Here is a 21762-nt window from a genome sequence, read left to right as displayed (position 1 = left end):
CATGTAATAGCGAGATTTAAGGCTCGTCGTTTACTAACATACAACCATCCAAGCCGCATTTGTTTCCATACCACCACCAGTCCTCAGCAGGGAATATTTGGACGCCCCAGAATCTTAGACTGAGTTAGCGTTACAATATAAATGTTTGAATAACCATTGCCCTACACCTTCCACGCGGCAAACATACGCATACACAAATATCAACATGCAGCGAACAGTAAACATGTACATTTAATAATTGTTTACTCATTCTAAAGACGCCGCTAGACTGATTTGATGTTTTATGGCTTGTTATAGCCTATTTGTGACAATAAACATTGGCAAAATCAGATTTCCGAGGATCGCATTCACGTGTAGGATACAAACATACGAAGAAAACTGATACTGCAGTGTATATAGGTTAATTAAGCACATATCATATTAATAATATGGAGGATCAGCTTCTTTTCAATATTCAGGGGATTATCCAGGATATGAAAGTGGAGGGGTGGTCCTGGGAGTAGCTGAAGCCAAATCCCATGAAGGAGGTGAGAGGGTCCACCCCCTCCCCCCCCCCCTCGAAAAAAAAACATGAAATGGTTCTTTCTGAGGCATATTGAAATGTTAGGTCGGTAGTTAGGTCTACAAGCAAGGTTGCTCTAATAAAAACTTTTAATTTCTTTATTGAATTCGAAAAGGGTTTATACCACCCTCTAAGCCCCCCCCCCCCCCACCCCACACACACACACCCCTACGGATCCGCATCGCATTCTTCTCCCTCTTGATCAACTTTCGTAACAACAAAGTAATCCATTTATATATATTAAAAGTGTCGTAAACAGTGGCTTCTCCTTATCGTCAGGGTGACGTCACTCGAAACCGACTTAAATTTACTTAAGAGCCACAAATAGACTTCGTTCGAAAACAGAAATAGCAACTTAACTTGAATCGGAATTAAAAATAAATTTCCACCTCACCATTAATCAAACAGATCAGACCAATTTTAAGAAAAAAGGGTTCTAATTGTTGCAAATTATCTTCAAGTTGTAGTTATTTTGCGGTCGTTTCTTCTTTACTTGTGGGATGTGCCACACAGATTAAAGATTAAGGTAAACCGTTATGTAAAGAGAATGGTCAAGCTCCTAGCTGATTGCATAGATATTGTGAACCTTTCAAGTTTATTTAAGGAAGTTTTTTATAAGATTTATTAGAAACGAATCGGATAGGAAACCATTCAGTTGCGATTGATCGTTCAACAACACTACAACATATACACAACCGATATATACAGAAATATCATTAATTGTAACTTTGCAGATGAGAGCTTGTAAGAATATCAAAATCTCTCCTTTTCCTGTGGATGAACAAGATCACGCGAAACATTTAAGCCCTGGAAAAGTCGAGTTTTATACAAGAAGTATAGTAGCCTAATAATTCCAGCTTTTTTTCGTACAAAAAACTGACCAATTTGTTAGAAAAGTGTGAAAATTTGGTCTTTTATCATCAGAAGTTCTTTTAGTGTTCTGGAAGTCTGTCACGATGCAGTCAGAGTCATCACGTGACCTCAGGTCTCATTCCTTCAGTTCCACCGCTTCGTCCTTAAACCGAACTCCGAGGAATAGCCTAGAGAATGAAACCACGGTTTTACCTTCATTTTCTCACGATAAATATCTTCAAGAACAAGTAAGTTATCTTTCTTTTCCTCCAGTGTTGTTTTGTTTTAATGGTACGATGTGTGCGTGTTTGCGTGTGTGTGTGCGTGCGTGTTTTGTAACAATAACAGGTGCGTGGTATGATAGAGTGATGTCCATTATATTCGTTTTTGTGTCTTTATTTTGTGTATTTATTGGTTTCCTAGTATTTTCCATTGAAAGTGCAATTTTCGTCTATATGGCCCCATTGGAAACGGGCCGACGTTCTGTCAGCCTAATGGGTTTAGCTCCTGTTACTCTTTTTGTTCTTTTCAATTCCGTACTTTTTGTCTATTTTGTCTTTGTAATAGTTTTGTATTTTCAACAATCTGAGTGCGAATAAAATCAAATCAAATCAAATCATGCCAAGTAAGTTATTGAATTCTCACGGGAGGATTCCAATACATGGTGATATAGGAATTCATGAGCATTATTTGAAATGATAAAGTGATCCGTCCGCTCTTCAATATGTTCGACCATTTGTTGGTCAGGCAACAACTCCCTGGTTCGACCATTTGTTGGTCAGGCTATACAAACACGGCTCATGATGCAGATAGTGTAGACGGTATGGTCACTCTAGGCCTATAGGCTACAATATCTATGGTTGTTTTTCGCACAGATGACAATAACACAAAGAAGCTGTGACCTCAACTGTCTTCTTAGTGAAGGCTATATGTCGTAGGACGGAAAGATTAACTGCAGACTGATATTTCCAGATTTCTTTGAAAGCAAGGCCAGATAAAAACGCAAACAACTTCAATGCAATTGATAGGCCTATGCGAAAAGACCGATGGCAACAGTCGGTTAGAAAGAAGTCTGCTATTATTGGTCACTTGTGTGTGAACCAAGGATTTGCGCATGAGCAATATGATATTAAACTTCGTTTAACTTCGTTCGGGCTTTGTTCGAGTGGTATTAACATTTGTCTGGAATAAATTTTGATAAGATGAGTATAAATGTATAAGATATTGAGTATACTGAGCTCTACTGGGACTCATAAGGTGGGGGTGCGGGGGGGGGGGGGGGTCAACACAAAGAGAAACACTAACAAACTCGAACTGTGACTCGACTACCTATCAAAACTTAACGTAAAACTACAGCATAATTCGTCGTGGATATGAATAAACATTAAGTAACAACAACTGCCTGCCTTACTATGTACGTCATTGTGGTTCAATGGACCCTTTCTCGAAACTAATCGAAGTAAGTTAAATTCGACAATATGTGCCAAAATACCAACCACTACTATACATGACTAAAGTAATATACAATATACAATTAAAAGAAAAACAGAAATAAAATTTATTTATACTCTTCTTAAATATTTCGAATCCTAGTTTGTCGAGCCCCAATGCGGACTGTCTCTCGGCCCTTCCAATGAGCCAGATGTCGCTAGTTTCTTCGCCGGGAAGTCAGTTTTCATCACCGGTGCCACAGGGTTTGTCGGCAAAGTACTTGTGGAAAAGTTATTGAGGAGCTGTTCTGATGTGGACAAGATTTTTATTCTCGTTCGACCAAAGAGGGGTGTTGACCCTGTCACTCGTATACAGAAAGAATTCGGCAATTGTGAGGTAAGTAAAAAAGGAACTCCTCGTAGGGTAACAAAAATTACGTCATAGGGTAACCATTTGTTACCCTTTGTTCGACCAAAGAGGGGTTGTTGATCCTGTCACTCGTATACAGAAGGAATTCGGCAACTGTGAGGTAGGTAAAACTGACACAATCCTCATAGGGTAACAAAAATTACGTCATAGGGTATCTAATTGACGTAAAAATCATAATAGTGTTAATTCTTCGCCTTATTTTTAGTCTACAGAGTTTTACTTATTATATTGAGATATACATTTGAGAGGTTTGGGAAATCATAATTAACCTGTAATCTCTTCGTTCCTTCTAGTAACTCAAATTAATACAAATTTTGTTTTCTTGTAAAGCTGTTCAGACGAGTTCAAAGATTCAATCCGGATTACGTAAGAAAAATCATTCCAATACACGGCGATATGACCAAAGCAGATTTGGGAATAAGCGGAAGTGACGTCAGACTTATTCAAGATGACGTTTCAATTGTATTCCATGTTGCAGCAACAGTCAGATTTGATGAAAAACTGAAGTAAGAAAAAAATTAAAAATTCTTTCTAAAATTACATGCATTGAAAGATTTACTGTGGAATAATTTTCATATAGACGTCAAAATTGGTCATTTGCTTTATTAATTTTCTTCATGGTATGTCTATAGTTTAGCACAACTTATTCAAATATTATAGAGTTCATTGAATGCATCCTTACATAAAGTAGGAACGCTTGCTTGGGATGTCCAGTTTGCACTCATCCCCCCCCCCGCCCCTTTATTCTCGATCATTTTTCGAATTAGCTCTATATATCCTTCAAAGTCAAACCAACCCCCCCCCCCCACCTCACTATCATCACAGTACATATTTAATAATATCGAATGTTTATGTTTATCTTTTAAACTCTTTTGCACTTAGATCAGCTCTTCAGCTTAACGTCATCGCCGCCAAATACCTCATGAAAATTGCAAGAGGGATGAAAAACTTACAGGTATGATATGAATATTCATTAATCGTGTGCATGTAATTTATTTCTATTTCGATGGAATATAATGTCAAGAAATAGAAACTATAACAAAATGATTTGATGCGCCGGCTGTGAGGAGGTGTCGTATATTTGGGAGGTTTTGGTTGGAATAGGGAGTATAACATTATTACATTAAAATAAATATTAACCAGAATTTAAGGATTTGCATAGCGATTTTGAGAACATGTACACTGTGCAGTTTGACATCATCAATTTAATGATTTTATTTTGTAAAACACAATTTCACAAATATTGTCTCTTTTCTGTCATATTTAGTCGTACCAGCACATATCCACCGCCTATGCTCATTGTGACCAAAGTTATATCGATGAAATGCTATATCCCACCCCAGCAAACGCAGACCAGCTCCATTCTTCTATAGAGTGAGTATGATACGTCACATGTATTTATAGACTTTGAGCAGTCACTTTCATTAATTTTGATCATCTCCGCTCAGGTACATATGACATTTTGATCCTTGCTTCCAGATACTTGTATAGCTAGGAAGCTGTTTCTTTAAGCGACGCATTGTTTGTCCCCTATACCTTGCATTTCACCGTCGGTAATGTGTATCATTACAGAATCACAAAACAAGTTTATTCCTTCAAAAGAAAAACGTAAAGTATTTCTTATGTTAATATCCTTTATGAAAACTCAAATTGACTTCTTAAACTTAACTCCACCCATGCACCCACCCCCACTAGCACCCCTTCCTTCCCATATGTTCTGACCACCAATTTGTCCGAACATGGACGACCAGTCATCTGTCAACGTAGGCATTAAGACATCTCAGAGGACATTTTTCGGTCCTTTTCACATTTTCCTTTAAAGGTCATCAGTATTGCTCCGAAATATGCTAGATATTCAAATAATGGTCACTTCAAGAAGCTTTTCTTCTGCCACCGTCAAAGCATTCCCCACCCCCACCTAGTGAACATTCATGAAGTTCTGTGAATAATTGGGGCAATCAGCACCTCGACGAAAATACTTTTGAAATTGGTTACAACTTTCAGCATGCTAAACTTTGGTGTAAATACTGATGACCTTTCTCTACTGTTCTTTGATTTTTTTTTTATTCTTTTCTATCAAGGTGGATGACAGATGACATGGTTAGCAAGATCACGCCCTCTATTCTTAACAAGAAACCGAACACGTACACATTTACCAAGGCAATGGCAGAGCATATGGTGATAACAGAAGGCGTAGGATTACCTATAAATATTGTGCGACCTTCTATTGTTGGTGCTACATGGAAGGAGCCCTTTCCAGTGAGTAGATATAGCTGCGATATAATTATTAACTATATGCATACCGTATCACGTGACATTCATATAGATTCTGTTCCAATTAAAAATACAAAAACCAAATTGATGGCGTTTGCTCGAAAGTCGACGGGACGGAGAGGGGAGGTGAAGGGTAAGACTAAATGTTGACCCACTGCAAAACAGGGGTTGGAAGCCCTCATACTCCCCCTCCCGCCAGCTCCAACTATCTGCTAACACAGAAGAAGATGGCTGAAAATTTACCACATATTTCACAATAATTCCTTCTTTCTTCCAATCAATATTTGTGCTTGAAAATCGCTAAGAGAAAACATGAAATATCTGAGATATCTGCTGCTTGAAGGGCCTTCTCCACCCTCACCTTAACCGCCCCCTTGGCGGCCCCGTACCTTCAGCCATAGCAGTGAACGTCTTAATACTCTATATACCTTTGGTATAAATGCGCCAGGAGCCGTACACAGGCAACAATGAACCCAATTGTCAAGACTATTGGACACCATCCCCCAACCCACCCCCACCCAATCACAATTCTTCCTAATATGTACTTTCGCGTGATATTAATGTTATTTTCTTCACTTGCTCATTTTTAGGGATGGATTGACAATCACCATGGTGCTAGCGGATTAATGATAGCGGTAAGAATTATAATTCAATATATTTTCTAAGATACCATGGTTACAGCCACTGTCGTTTCGATAGTTGTTCAAATTGTTTGGAAACATGAAAAGTAGTCCATTTTGTTGTTCTTGATAACTATTAATTTAAATGCTGATATTTCTTTCTTACTTACATCAAACAATGATTGCTTTGTTGTTTTAACTCTTTGCGGTTGAACTTCGTCATAAAGTGACGTATTTCTAACTTTCTTTTAGTACGGTAAAGGAATGCTGCCCTCGGTACTTGGTGACGTCAATGCGACTTTTGACCTCGTTCCAGTTGACGTCGTGGTCAATAATATGATCGCCGCTGCGTGGTATACTGCAGTCAAGAGGTCACTAAAAGTATTCTTTATAAATCCATTTTCTCTGTAGGGGAGGGTGGTCATGACGGAAAAGGGATATATGACGAACATGATATAAAACATGCAATAGGTCACCACGTTAAGACTCAATGTATACGGCACCTGACTGTACTGCCCGACTAAAGTTAGCATTTCTAGAACAGGATACAATAATTCTAATCGCCAATAAAGTTAGAATTGTTTTTGGGTATTATTCGTAAACTAATGTATAACGAAAAACATTGGTGACACGGTTCTTAATTAAGGTGCCTCCAAATTAGTTTGTTTATTTGAGAGACTAGACATATTAAATAAACAACTTCGATATTTTTGTGGTTTTGCAAATATTGAGAATGTAGTAAGATATCATTTAATGTCTCTTTAGTTTACACAGATTTTCTGCCATTGGAATGCAGGACTTATATCGCATTTGAAATGTCTGTGTTGTGTATTTTTTAGGTCGGGGAAAAAACTACTTAAAATGCCCGTGTACCTAAATAACTCCCCCTCCCTCCTCCTCCTCTGCCCCCCCCCCACATGCCTCCTTGTTAAGAAGGTTGACACGTGTTTCACCAAAGGAAGGCATCTCAAAGTGAAACAATTTGATGCTTGTCCATTTCCTTGTAACCAATTCGTTGAGAATGGGTAAACCCGGAATACGTCGTTTTATCACTGTGATCATTGTTACAGGCGAGATTTAGACAGAACCTTGAGAAGAAAATATAATCCACATTGCTCGTGTACATGAAAAGAGATCCCCTCAAGCTCATCTCCCCCTCTTCCCCCGCCATGAAGAAGGCTGAAATTCATTTCACCAGAGAAATATATCTCAATATGATGAATAAATTATGTCTGTCCCCATTGTAACCAGTATCGTCGTGAATACATTGCGTAAACCTGATATGGAAAACGTCGTTTCCCTCACTGTGATCTATCTTTATTGGAGAGATTTGAACCAAACTTTGTATGTTTATTTTCTCTTTTTTTCAGACCAATAAAGGTCCCTATTTATAATTGTGTGTCGAGTACTTCCAATCCTCTCAAATTCCAACCATTCGGTGAGTATTTAGCGAGGCTGACTGAATTTCTTGCTCCATTTTGTCTGTAAATCACTTGATTTTCACTTACGCTTGACTAGAAATTGTAAGAGACGAGGCAATAAATAGAGCAATTGTTACTTGAAGGTCCGTTAGCCGCATATACAAAATACGTTCGGAGGCAGGCAGTTCCCAATCAATATAAACTAGTGTTGATGTTATAAGTGCAAAGCGGACACTGGCAACTTGCAACAACGAAAAAGAACTTAAACAATGTCCTGGAATATTTTTCTGTGAGGAGACATAAATCATCGATTAGAATGGTGTGACGTGTACGGTGCAGAACAAGACACTCTTGCCACAGAGAGCCAGATAACGGAACTTTGTGACAGTGGCTTCCGCAATATTTCAAATGTGGGGGTTAATCCAAGCCCCCCCCCCTCCCCACATACCCCTCGACTGATTAAGGAAGGGGCGGGAAGATTTTATGGAAGGGACAGAAGCAGATCCAGGATTTGACAGGGGAGGCGGTGTAGCCCTGCATGGGGTCACTGAAGTCGACTCCCTGGGTGGGAGGGTCTGGGGTCCTCCGCCATTAAATTTAGACGAGAAATTGTGCATTCTGAGTTATAATTGTTTTTAAATTTTTTATAAATTTGGTTTATAATTAGGTTTGAACTCAAGGAGTGTTCTTATTCATTCTCGACTGAATTAAAAAAAAGCCTCCCTCACCCTGCTCCGACTGACGATGGAGATGGGGGACATTCCCCCACCCCACGCACAACCCGTCCCCACCTAACACACAACCCACCTCCCCCACCACCACCACTTGCACGTGTGCGCGCCACTATTATTGAGGCACCATTTAGTCCAATATCCACCTCTTCGACTGTAGATGTGTCTGACGATAATATACCTATTTGTCAGCATGATAACTTGACAGTGAATATTGGCGTTGGACGTATATATAGAGAGTGTGTGTGTGTATCTGTGTATGCATGGTGGGGAGGAGTGAGGGGAGCACGCGCTTCAAACGTATCTCGTTGTGTCTATGTTCATCTCGTGTGTGTTGATAAATGTGTACGTGTTTTCCCAAAGATTGTTTACTTTGTTACGGCTCCTGCTTCAAGTTTGAACCGGGAAATAAAAGACGAGTTGTTAAAGCATCTGGTTGCTTATTTCTCTATTCAAAATGACCTTAATGATATTCCATTTGCCATTTCACATCATATCCTTATATTCTTGATTTTTTTTTTCAAGAGCCTTTAGAAATAAACTTCAATTCCTTTCACCTTTGGTCAGTATTGGCATGTAAATAAACCTATTTGTCGCCGAGAGGCTAGAAAACATGGAAATATAAAGTGTGGGAAAATACTGACGCGAAACCAGGAAGCTCCATTCCATGTACATAAAAACATATATCTACTTGTGTATATAGTTTACATGGTGTATTATTTTAGTGATTACTGCAATTAAATGCACTGGTGACGTCATAGCGTGACAATCGATGAATCAATGAAAACAACATTGCTGTTTACCTCGGGCGGGTAAGCCAGTTGTTCTACTTTCGCTGAACTTTCCTGTGTCCCAATTTATAGATTAAGTTTTAATTTATCTCTTTGTTTTGTGTCGTCACTCTCATATTCTTCTTTCGTCATAAATTGAAATGTTGCATATCTACTTTGAATCATTTTCAATCTGGATTTTGGTGAAGCTGAAGTCAGACAGATATTGGATGAATAGTTTTACGGTTATTTCATTCATTTGGTATTTCATATCTCAAGCTATACAGTCATAGCTTTGAGAAAGCAAATTATAGATCTACATTCTTATTTTACAACGGTATGCTGAAGGAGTTATAAAACTCTGTCTTTTTCAGCGTCAACTGTCGTAAATTACTACAACAAGTCACCACTGAAGATGAAATTAAGGAAGCCGTCGGGGTTAAGGATAACAAAACACGAGTGAGTGATTATCTTTTTTTCTTCTCTTGTTTTAATTTTTTTCTTATTGAGATAACTTATGGTGCGTATAATGTATTATTTTATTGATATTATAATTTTGATTTCGCTTGCTATTTTATCGGCCATAGTGATCGTTTCATTAAACTATACAGTAGTTAGTTGTTATTTTTATTATGGGGGAGGGGTGCAACCAGCTATAGATTAAATAAACAAAGAGAGCCACCCTGCCCAACCATGACCAATGGCGAGGTGGTTTTAAGGCGAGATATACTGGCTGGGGGAAAACCGGTCACATACCGTACCGTACATTTAATTTATGTTATCTTTTAAGGTTTGTACTGAAAAGACTTCGAACGGGGGGGGGGGGCGGGGTGGGTGGGTGGGTGCATGGGTGGGTGGGTGCATGGGAGGTACATGGAATGGGTAAATGCGGTGTAGCACGGGTCACTAGGTTAAGTAGGAGAATTGCTTTATACAGATAAGTGCCAGTGTGCGGCTAGGTGAAACCTTTGAAGAGGAGTAATTAAAGGAACGTTGACCCTCAGGCTTTACAAATTTAAGAGAAATCACAGCAAATTATTGTTTGCAAAAATCATATCATTATGAGTAACAATGATTCACATATTGAGACAACACTAAAATCCACGATGATTAAAAATGAGGTTTCACAGAAATAATGTACTATATAGCAAACACAAAAACGTTTTTAAAACGTTATTAAAGCGTTTCGTCTTTTGTTTTGATAACGTTATTGGTGGTGTAATAAATATGTCACGAAAACGTTTTCAGGCTATTATTTCAAAACATTTTTCGTTAAAACATTAATATAACATTAATAGCTAAAAACGTTATGCCGACGTTTTTATAACACCACATTTAACGTTATAAAAACATATTTTAGAGGCTCTTTTAAAAATGTTACGATAACGTTTTGTGTTTGCTGCGCCGGATCGCGTATATACTCTTCCTTTACCCATGCTAATTGCTCATATTAAAAATGATGACGTTTGTTAACATGTGATGCAATACCATGTAGTCTGCGTGATGTGTCATGATTCCACGAACGAAACAGATACTACACTGACATGAACTAAAACTTAAAATAAACATATGTGTCATCAAAAACTGAACTTCCTGCACATTCAACGTGACGGATCGTTCAAGTTGTTGACAGATTCTGGTGGAATACTGTTCACTTAATAATTTTGTTTTTTGTTTATTTTATGGTTTCCTATTCTGTAAGTGATATTTTTGTTTCAAAATATAACTACCTTTACTTTCCTTTTATAACTCGTTTGTCTTTCTTTTCAGCCAAATTTTCAACTGGAGTCATTTTTTTCACTGTAAACTTCCCACAACGGTGTTTGACCGCTGTCTGAAATTGGTTGGACGCAAACAAAGGTATGTAATGATTGAATATTTTGGAAACTTATTTATGTATATTTATGTAACATCGATGCATTAAAATGGTCAGGGTGCTTACCGTTAAAGCTGTTTTTAAGATGCCTCACAAAATCTTCAATTCAAATTATGAATCTTATAGATCGTATTGAATCAGTTATCGAACAGGTGATACATTTTCTCTACATGTATTCCATCTTCATGACGTAATTTCTGTCCTTTGAATAAATCATGCATATTCATTACTATTTCAGGAACGACACCTTATTAATGTATATATTATCACAGTTAGGCTTAGTTGTAGGGATATAGGCCTATCAATTAACAAGAGAACACAATCCCTTCTCATTTATCTTTCACGTACTGGAAGAATATTTCCTATGGATATTTCCTAGCTAGGGTGTAGATGATTGGGTGGAAACTTAAAATGTCCACACGGAAATACGCCCTACATTTACCTCAGGCACTCCCAACGAATGTGGTAAATATTTTCAAAAATATCATAATAATAATAATACTGAGTATTATATTGTGATTAGCGCTCATGATTTATCTCTGGTGACATTTCTTGTATTGTTATTCGAATTTACAATATATTTGTGACTGTCATGCAGTCACCTTCACCTGTAGGTGACGGACAGCCGTCACGGATCACGTGACTGCCAATATCTAATGTTTAAAACTATGTGTCTTTTTCTTCCGGTCAACTATGCAGATTAAGCAAAATGGCGGATCTGGTATCCAAGTCCGTCTATACGCTGAAGTATTTTACGTGCAATGAATGGCAATGGAGGACAGACAACGTTACTAGCCTTCAAAACGCGCTTCCGGGCAAAGACAAAATGGTAAGATTAAATAATTTTCAGTTGTAGTATTTTCGCAAAACAATGACACAACAAAAAGGACGAAAGCTTGTAAAACAAAATTGAGGCCAATTTTCGCATCAGAAGGCAACAATCTCGCAGGAAATGCCTATTGAGGTCGTCTAAGATGAAACTGAGTAACCATGAGTTACAGCAAGATTCAAGAATCGTTAGCCTACCCTACATTGACTTTGTGAAACAAGAACTGATTCAATATTCCACTGAGTCGGCAAAAAAAATGGCAAAATTTCAAATCAATTCTGATGAGTCATTAGAAGGAAACCTTAATATCTTGTTAAATATTTATCCTTTGAAGGTAAAAACGTCGAAGATATACTGCGATCATTTATTAACTAATATTCTAACAAAATAAGGTCTTTAAAGTGCAACGAAAGGCCCTAATGTTTTTTGGTTGAAATATTATATAGAACAGTATAAACTTCCACGTAATCTAAAGTGCAGGCGATCGATAAGGGTAAACATTCATTTTGCACCCTCTTCTTACAGGCTTTTTCGACAGAACTTGAAAGCTTAAACTGGACGTCATATATCAATGATTTCTGTGCTGGAACTAAAGAATACGTCTTAAAGGAAAACGTATCAGAATATGGAACACATAAAAGTCACGTGACAAGGTAACGAAACGTAAACATGCTCAAGCCATTTATATAAATCTGAGAAGCTGACTTTAGCCAAGCAAATTATAAACACGTCACATCACGTGAGCTTCATCGCTTTATCTTGATTATTAGTAATCTGGGTGGATTTACTGTGCGACTTTACTAATCTCTATGGTCTAGTTTATCTGTTTATAAAAGACCCATGCTTTATTTTCACAGCTTCAAATGGCTAGCCAGTTCTAAAATGTGAGGAACCTCACTCAGCTATATATATAACTTTGAAGATACATTCGAAATTGATCACGCGATTAAGACGTCACTCAGCTCCAGATTAATATTATAAAGTTTTTCCTGGTGTTGAGAGAGTTGAAGCCAGTCTCTTCCCCAACCCTATACACATATCGTTCGTAAAAACATCATTTTTTCTCTCTCCATGAGCAACGTTTCGAGACCAGACTCAGCCCTGAATAACAGTTACCAACTCCGAAAGTTATACATAGGCCTATAATGAATATATTTTTAAGCTGAAATATATTCCTTTAACTGCAGTGAAATCACAACCGATTAACATGAATTGTTTTCCATTTCCTTGTTTGTACGTTCATGTCCTGTTGATCAGCTTAAAGCAGGAAACAAACATATCTATTATATATATACTTCATTCGGAATCAGTTACAGTTGAACTGTTTATGGCATTCTTTCTGGACAGATGAACTATAAGAATAAGTGGAAGTTGTGAAATGACATAATTTCAACAGTCATTGAGAAGCGTCTTGTACTATATAGTACCACACTCGCGTGATTGCAGTTCTGGGGTTAGAGGAACGGAGTCAGCTTGCAATTGTGATCTTTTACTTGATGCAAATTGTCTATATTTGTCCGGAAAATTGTTTTTAAAAACGTGTTTTTTCATTGGAAAAGAAGGATTGTGATATGGAGAAGGGGAATGTGTAACCCTCCCGAGTTTGGTCCATTGCAGTTGGGGCATGATTTATTTGAAGCAGCCTATGTTACCATAAGGTATTGGAATTATTTCTGATATGTATCTTGCATCCGCATGTAAAATTACCTGTTCCAATATCTTCCCACTCCAACCCCCTTCACATTTTCGATCCACCCTCCACACCAATAAAATCGTTAAAAAGTTATGATGTAATTATTATTTATTATTCGCATGATAACAAATTTCTCCATTTTCTTCTCGACAGATCTAATATACTCAGAAGGTTCATCCTCGCGTCTCTAGTACCCCTTATCCTTTGGTTGACTCTCAAGAGGACAAATTTTGCCAAGAATTTATGGTTTGCTGTTAAATTGATTGTTACGTATTACACTGCAGTAGTTTATAGCAAGATACCCTGTTGATCCTGTAATGGAGAATGAAGACAATAGCAAGTAAAGAAGAATTCCAACTGAGCATGCGCATTGTAAATTCCTATATGAAGGCTAAAGTCACATCTCTATTGTTACGAGGGTTGACAATATCTCCTCTTGCATGAATATTCATATGAATAAAATTTATTTTGAAAAAGTCAGCATTTATTGTGCATGGTGTGTATAGCTGACTTATGCACTGGCGTATTCAATGGGTCTTGAATGTGGCTTGTGAGAGAAATAGGCAGCTCGGTTCTTGCACTGGATATGATAGGTAACGGAGGCGGGATGGGGAGGGGGAGGGGGGTTAGGGGTGAAAGATATTGATGAGATGCTTCCGTGATTATATAGGTGTATATGTAGGGATGATATTAGACAAAAATAATGTGACCTTATCCCAATAGAAAACTAAGATATAATATTGAAGAAAAATGTCAGACTTATTACATCTAATTATTATTACATCATTTGCAACAAATATTTTGTCCTATTTCCGATTTGTTAAAAACAAGCAAAAACTAATGGTATACAAGTTTGAAATCACGGTTATGGATTGTGCAAATTAAAATATTTAATTTTCTTTCTTTAGTTCGAGAGAGAGTTTAATTGTTGACCTTGTTTGACCAAAGATGTTGCAGTAAAACGGTCTTATGTGGACGTTTCTGTAAAATAAATACACTACCAATCCAATAATTGCAGGGGAGCGGGCCGGAGGGGTGGGTGGGTTGCTTGGGGAGTAGAAGGTGAGGCACAAACTTCAAGGTGCAGGCAAAGTACACCAATACATAAAAAAAAAACTTCCCGAAAAGGAACCGCCTGTGCATCCCGTCCCGACAAATTCATTGTAGACTCCAAGGAATTTGGGTATATACATCAAATAAGTACTTTCCATTTACGAAACAGAACACTTTCTAAACCTAAGAACTGGGGCTATTTTTCGTTATTTATAATAAGGGCCTTCTCGTTTTTTTTTTTTACAAACGTGAATTGGAGGAAGAGGGGGGGGGGGAGGGGGTCGCTTCCCCTGTTCAGCTACCGTGGCTAAATATTAATAATATATATTACCAATTTCTATTGTACTGTAAACTATTTAAATATTCCATTGTTTACATTTATCTATTCTTCTCTATTATTGCAACAACAACAACAAAATATATAATTTCGAGTGGGAAAAGGGGATTTTCTTACAAGCCTTTACACATTCATCTGGCTCTGTGCTTTCCTCGTTTATCATTTACTGTATTGCGGTATTCTTGGTTTGGAAGGGGGTGGGTATGTTGTATTCTCTAAAACAAACTGCAGACAAAAGTAGGCCTACATATTACCATAGTTACATATAAATCAGTTTCAAGAGGAAGCAGGGGCGGTAGATGATGTTGTACATACTTTTTTGTGTGGAAATTATACGAATTCTAGCTGTACATTTGAAAATTTTCGATTTTCTAAGTATCAAAACTTTACAAACTGATGCAATGACTTAATGCACTTTTGTTCAGACGTTATCATCATGTCGCAGACAGTATTAAACTTACTCGTTGTTAGGCTGCCGTATAGGAAGCCGTTCTAATTATTATTATTCGGCCATACGGTTCAGTTTCTGATAAACAAAGCTACCAAACTGTTCAAGGATTTGTGGAAGCCTTTCATATTTGTTCTTTAAAGTAAACTGTGTCTCGTATGTTTAAATATATAGGCTATATATATATGTACATCTATATATATATATATATATGCCTATATATACGGAGTACGTCGATTACACAATGTTGTTTACAAACGTATTTCAATTAGACTGTTCATATAATTTGTTTGTAATATTTTCTAAAAATATAATATATGACCAAAAAAGTATTGTCTCGGGTGAATTTTTGTTTCAGGTGTTTCTAAATCAAAATTCGGTACTAACCCCACCCCGTTCCATCGTATACATATACTTTTATATATATATACTTAAATATATATATATATATATATATATACATATATATATATATATACATATATATATATATATATATTTATATATATATATATATATATATATATATATATATATATATATATATATATATATATATATACGTACATATTGTGTTACATATAGTGTTATTTCGGTTCCCGGACAATTCCCCCCTGGACGATTTCCCCCCGGACGATTACCCCCCGGACGATTCCCCCTCGGACAATTGCCCCCCGGACAATTCCCAACCCTGACAATTGCCCCCCGGACAATTCCCACCCGGACAATTGCCAACCCTGACAATTGCCCCCCGGACAATTCCCACTCCGGACAATTCCCACCCATGACAATTGCCCCCCGGACAATTTCCCCCCGGACAATTTCCCCCCGGACAATCCCCTTCCTCGGAAACTTGGACGATTGATTGACAGCCGATGTAGGCGGGGTTAAGGCTATTATTCCAGTAAAAATGAGGGTGTGCAACAAGAGATTTCAGTTTTGGTTTCGATGACAATCGTAACCTATGCATTCCTGCGGGCGGAGAGTGTGTATGCGTGTGTGGGGGGGGGGGGTGTAACGCCTCGCTTGTAAATACGATATCTCAGGAAGTGAAGCTTTGACCAATCTAATATTGGTGTATATGAGTAACACATTGGGTAGAAGAACCCTTTTGTTTTGTGGGTAGGTCAAAGATCATTTTGAGTCACCAGGGGCCAAATAGTAAAAACCTTGTAAAGACGATATCTCAAGGATGTAAGCTTAAACCAATATCATATTTAAGTTCGTGAGTAGGGGACCACATTTAGGAGCAAAAGCCTCTAGTTTAATGTGGAGGTCAAAGGTCATTTGGGTTCACCAGGGGTCAAATAGTGTAAACCTTGTAAACACGATATCTCAAGAAGGGAATGTTGAACGAATCTCATATTTAGTATGTAGTTGTTACACGTTCAGTACAATATTTTATTGAGATCAAAGGTCATTTTGAGTCGCCAGACGCCAAGTTGTGGAAACCTTGTTTACAAGCTACAGTATCTCCCACCGACCAGCCTATCAGATAACATGTGCGTTACGCCTCGTACGAATAGGGGGCTATTGGCATTGGAAATGAGCTTATGGGCATCCGTAGAATCTAAAACTCAAAAACTGTAAACTCCAACATACTTGCATTTGCTTAAACCTGCCGCTTGGAAGCCTTACTTTGCGTGCAAAAGGTGTACCATTACTTTAAATAATTCAGACAACAGAGGATAGTTGTAGCCTTCCTGGATTACAAGCTGGGATAGGGGACCAAATGGAATATTTTTGCCACTGACTTGAGACTTGAGTTGAGCCCACTCTTTTTGAATTTCCTCCTTTATTTTTTCAAGCCATCTGGGTTGTTCTGATCATTTAGCAGCAAAGTACTACAATGATCAGCCACCCTCCCAATTTCTTCAACACCCCCGATGAATTCAAAGTTTCGTCTTTTCTTGCTGGCCATAATAAGGGTCAACAATTTGGTAACAGAACTGAAAGTTTGTGGACAAAAGCAGAAGCTATGCCTCATATTACTGACTTGTGAATTAGGATACAATGTTTTATTGACATGTCAGGTAGGCCTTTCTATTCTGTGCAAAATATATATTCTGTAAGAAATATATATATGCTGAACAAAGTACGGAGCTCTGTAAGTGCCAACTGAGATGTTGGTGTTTCAGTAACTTCAGTGAACAGCTTATTCACTATATTGGCAATAAGTGTGCAAGTACAATGCACTTTCTTGCTCAGAACCGAAATGCAGTTCAAAGTTAGTGGTTTTGCGACATCACATTGCATATAATATTAGCCTACTGTATCTAGCCGGCTTAACAGTCCCATTAACATATCATATAACCAGGGACTGTTAGAGTAGCAGCTCCCTGGTATAACCATGGAGCTATAAACATCTGTTTATAGCTCCATGGTATAACATAGGTAACATATACGTATAGCAGCAGTACTGCAATCATGGCGTCCAGATATAGCGCGTTAGTAGGATAGTTGGTAGTGTGATGTTAACGTTAGACTACTCTAAACAGCATACTTATTACTTACACTAGGCTAAGACTTAGCATATATTCCACTATTTGCTCTTCTCTAACCACAGTCTTTCAATAATTTGTTGCACTTCTGCAAGGACTCTATACATCAACGGAAAGAAAGTGGATGTGTAGAAAACAGCAATATGATGAATAAGCTGGTCACTGAAGTTACTGAACAGCAAAACATCTCAGTTGGCACTTACAGAGCACCGTACTTTGCTTAGCATATATATTTTTCTTAAAGAATATATATTTTTTGCACAGAATAGAACTTTGTTATTAGAGAAAATATTTCCTACAAAGAATAAAAATTTATTTTTGTACAGACAAAAACTTTTTCTATAGAATATATATATTTTCTGTCACAGAATTTATATATTTTGTTAGAGAAAAATATTTTTCGGTCAGAGAATTGACATACTTTTTGAAAAGGATATATATATTTCTTTAGAGAATACCTTTTTTTTCTCTTGGAGAATAAATATATTCTTGGCAGAGAAAAAATATTTTTTGTGTTAGAGAATATATATTTTTGACAGAATATTTACTATAAGAGAATATATATTTTTGCACAGAATACATATTTGTTATTAAGAAAATACTTTCTGTACGCCTGGAGAATATATAAATATATACTTTAAGGGAATAAATATAATTTTCAGGGAATATATATGTGTAAACAAATATGTCTAAAATGTATTTTTGAAGTTAACCATGTATGTATTTCGCAAGTACAGCATATATATATTTGTACGTATATATTCCGCTTTCTCGCGCCATAGCAATTGTCCGGGGGAAATCGTCCGGGGGGGGGGGAATCGTCCGGGGGGAAATTGTCCGGGAGGGTTATTGACCGGGGGGTAATTGTCCGGGGGGAAGTCGTCCGGGATGGGAATTGTCCGGGGGGGAATTGTCTAGGGTGAGAACTGTCCGGGGTGGGAATTGTCTGGGTGGGAATTGTCCGGGGGGTAATTGTCCAGGGGGGAGTTGTCCGGTCACCGTTATTTCATGCGATGTCGCCCTAAGTGTTGTGAAAGAGTTAAATTAACTATGGGCGACATCGATATGTCGCCCTAAGTGTGTGTGTGTGTGTGTTGTGTAATGTGTAATTAATTAATTATATTCCTTGCAATATGTATTTTGCAAAGGGATAATTATAAATAGCAACCATACTGAAGTCCTAACAATGGTCCAGTGTCACGAAACTACATTCAATTGCAAATGTCGCCCAGTGTTGTTTTCATACTGTGTATCCCAATGGTCTAATTTATCTATATATATAAATATATACAAATGCTATCAAGATACCTTACTGTAATTTGGACTCAATACTCCAATTTACTAAGAGCCAAAATGGCGGCAAGATCTTTCTCAAAGTCAATAATATTTGGAAATTTCGAGTTTTCAGATCATGAAAATACCAACTCTTCTCATACACGTTAAACAAGATTGAAAGAAAACAACAGAGGATATAGAATACTTTTTTTTAATGAAAAGTTGCCCAGTGGGCACGAAAACCAAACTACCGAACGACTGATCCGCTCTCAACCCCAGTCCCCTTGCATCGGGACTGTGACTGTGTGATCATCGTCGGGTGTGCATCCACAATATTGCCCTCGAAAGGGAACAGATACTACACATGATTTTAGCCAAAAGGCCGAGAAGCGATATAGAATACTAGTATTATAGCATTTTAATAATAAAAACTTGGGCGCATGCGTGACTCTACAGGCATTTTCACTAAAAAAAGGACTTTTGAAAGATACGTCACCTACCTATATTATCGGGGTATAGATCCATTCGTTATCTATTACCGTTATAATCATTTTTTCATTCAAATTCGAAGGAAAACGGTACGGATTTGTCAATGATATAAGTTATAATAGCCTATATATTTTCCATTGTACCGCTGAGGGCCGGAAATCAAAATTTTAGGGAGGTCCCTTGAGTTGAACTTGAAAAAAAAATTCTCAGAGTTTAAGAAAAATATGCACTTTATTGAGCACTGATGACAGTTTCACCCGTACCTGCTGTGGTGAATTAGAACACACGTTTAGATATATTTTAACATATATTACTGTTGATCTACTTTATCAGTTTACACAGTACTTACTGTATTGAATACGATAATCGGTTGATGGACCGAATGGCGCCTGCGCTTATATTTTGTGACTTCATTACCCATATGTCACTGTTTGATATTGGTCATTCTGTTTAAAGAGTGGTGCCCAAGGAGTGTAGGCTACTGGCCCGTGGAAGTCGTTTAAGGTGTGTCGAAGTGAGCGCAGATTGAGGGGGGGGGGAGGGTAGGAGGGGGTGCCTAAACTTATAAGAATTCGTCTCTGATTAGAGAATGATTCGAAAACGGGCAAGGTGGAGGTAGTAGGTTACGGCCCCGACTCCACTGTGGACCGCAGCTTTGGGTGGGTCTATATTCCGAGGAGAGTTTTTTTTATCAGTGTTCCACACGTTTTTAGTAACAGTAAAATACTGATCAGTTTGTTCAAAACGGCCAAATGTAGGGCCCTGCATGTGCAGGGTTATATGCTTAATCCGACCCTTATTTGAGTGTGCAACTATGGAATAACGGCCATATGCACTCTAGAACAGTCCCTTCTATTCGTTGTTGTTTTGATCGGGGGGGGGGGTAGGGGGTAGCTTGGTCCCAAGGTATCTTGGTCCCAAGGTAGCTGGGTCCCAGTAATAACCAGTTAAAATGGTAGGTAGTCCAAGATTCAGGGGTCTTTACGGTGGTGGGGGGGGGGGTGTGCATGCATTTTATAGTATGGGAGCTCTTATCGATAACAGTTCCCTGGTATCACATAGTTTTGAGTGTGAACAACCAAGTTCGCTAAGTGGCATGATTGCAAATATCCAATGTTATAGTTGTTGTTAGACGCCCTCTATTAGAAAATGTATTTGGCGATTTTTCCCCATATTATCTTATCAAGTCAACATTCGTTCCTTTATGATTCTATGCAGTGCGCTAGTTCGACACACAATGAATGTATATTCTAACAAGGGTACCTACAAAAGCACTGAGTGGCGATTAGTAATCCAGAGGTGGGAACTGCATTTGAGATGTCTAGGCCAGCCAGTCGCCACATGGTCCCCCTTTCCCCCGGTGGAGACTTAAGTGCCACCATCATGTCTTGTGTTCAAAACCTACACAAGTGAATAGAGACCAGCCAGTGTTGTGCCCTCCTTAACTTGTTGGTGCCCCTCCTTAAACTGTTGTTAGACCTACAACACCAATTCGTGACTGCAGGCCTGGGAAATTGCCTTGGGAAATACAACCTCTGTAAATCTGCTAGGATAGTAATTCATATTGCGCGGGCGTTACCTTATTAATTAGAACCAGGTAACTCAAATGATTTCCTGCGCTGATCTCATCCTCAGCTGGACAATGTCACCGGTTTACAATCTAGCAGAATTGTCGCCGAAATCTGGTCATACTGTCAGTCCTTGTACTGTAAAGTTTGTACTAGCGATATCGTATCTCTTTAACACATCGCCGGTAAACATCATCTTGGGCTTAGAAATTCCAAAAATGAACAAACCTGATAATCCATTGATATTAATGTGAATTGCCATCATCGGGATATTATTCAATTAGGAAGTTTTAGTTCCGTTGTGCACGTGGATTTGTTTTTCAAAGATTTACTATTGGAATACATCTCGACTCCAGTTGCAAACTGCAAAGATGTGTTGTGGAGATGGCCGAACGTGTGTTTTCTGCTGCAAATACGTCCTCATAGTAGGATGCTGTATATTGCATGTGGTAAGTAACGAGATGACATTTACACTAGTGTTAGCCTTTCATGAAATATCCAAATGGTAAACTCAGAGTAAAAGTCGTAAAAATAAAACACCAGTTTTGAAAATTATATTTTAATGCAAGGAGTGGCCCGAAGTTGTAAGTTAGACATTACGTT

General features: G+C 38.0%; 2 protein-coding genes across 2 annotated transcripts in view; both read left to right on the top strand.

The window, feature by feature from the left end:
- Positions 1 to 1215: 1215 nt before the first annotated feature.
- On the top strand, positions 1216 to 15668 carry LOC139969791 (fatty acyl-CoA reductase 1-like). The gene is made up of 14 exons (XM_071975065.1): positions 1216 to 1662; positions 3008 to 3241; positions 3605 to 3780; positions 4157 to 4229; positions 4542 to 4648; positions 5356 to 5533; positions 6139 to 6183; positions 6421 to 6539; positions 7539 to 7606; positions 9465 to 9549; positions 10861 to 10950; positions 11666 to 11795; positions 12321 to 12448; positions 13642 to 15668. The coding sequence occupies exons 1-14, from the start codon at positions 1519 to 1521 to the stop codon at positions 13796 to 13798; spliced, it is 1734 nt and encodes a 577-aa protein (XP_071831166.1). The 5' UTR covers positions 1216 to 1518; the 3' UTR covers positions 13799 to 15668.
- Positions 15669 to 21312: 5644 nt separating this feature from the next.
- Positions 21313 to 21762, top strand: part of LOC139969793 (CD9 antigen-like) — a 70786-nt gene continuing 70336 nt past the window's right edge. The window contains exon 1 of the mRNA XM_071975073.1: positions 21313 to 21608. Within this exon, the coding sequence (XP_071831174.1) occupies positions 21531 to 21608 (78 nt within the window). The 5' untranslated portion in view covers positions 21313 to 21530. The remainder of the gene's footprint in view (positions 21609 to 21762) is intronic.

This window comes from Apostichopus japonicus, chromosome 7 (assembly GCF_037975245.1).
Source record: "Apostichopus japonicus isolate 1M-3 chromosome 7, ASM3797524v1, whole genome shotgun sequence".
Taxonomy (NCBI): Eukaryota; Metazoa; Echinodermata; class Holothuroidea; order Aspidochirotida; family Stichopodidae; genus Apostichopus; species Apostichopus japonicus.
The sequence above is the reverse complement of the archived record's forward strand: the minus strand, read 5'-3'. Positions and strand labels throughout refer to the sequence as shown.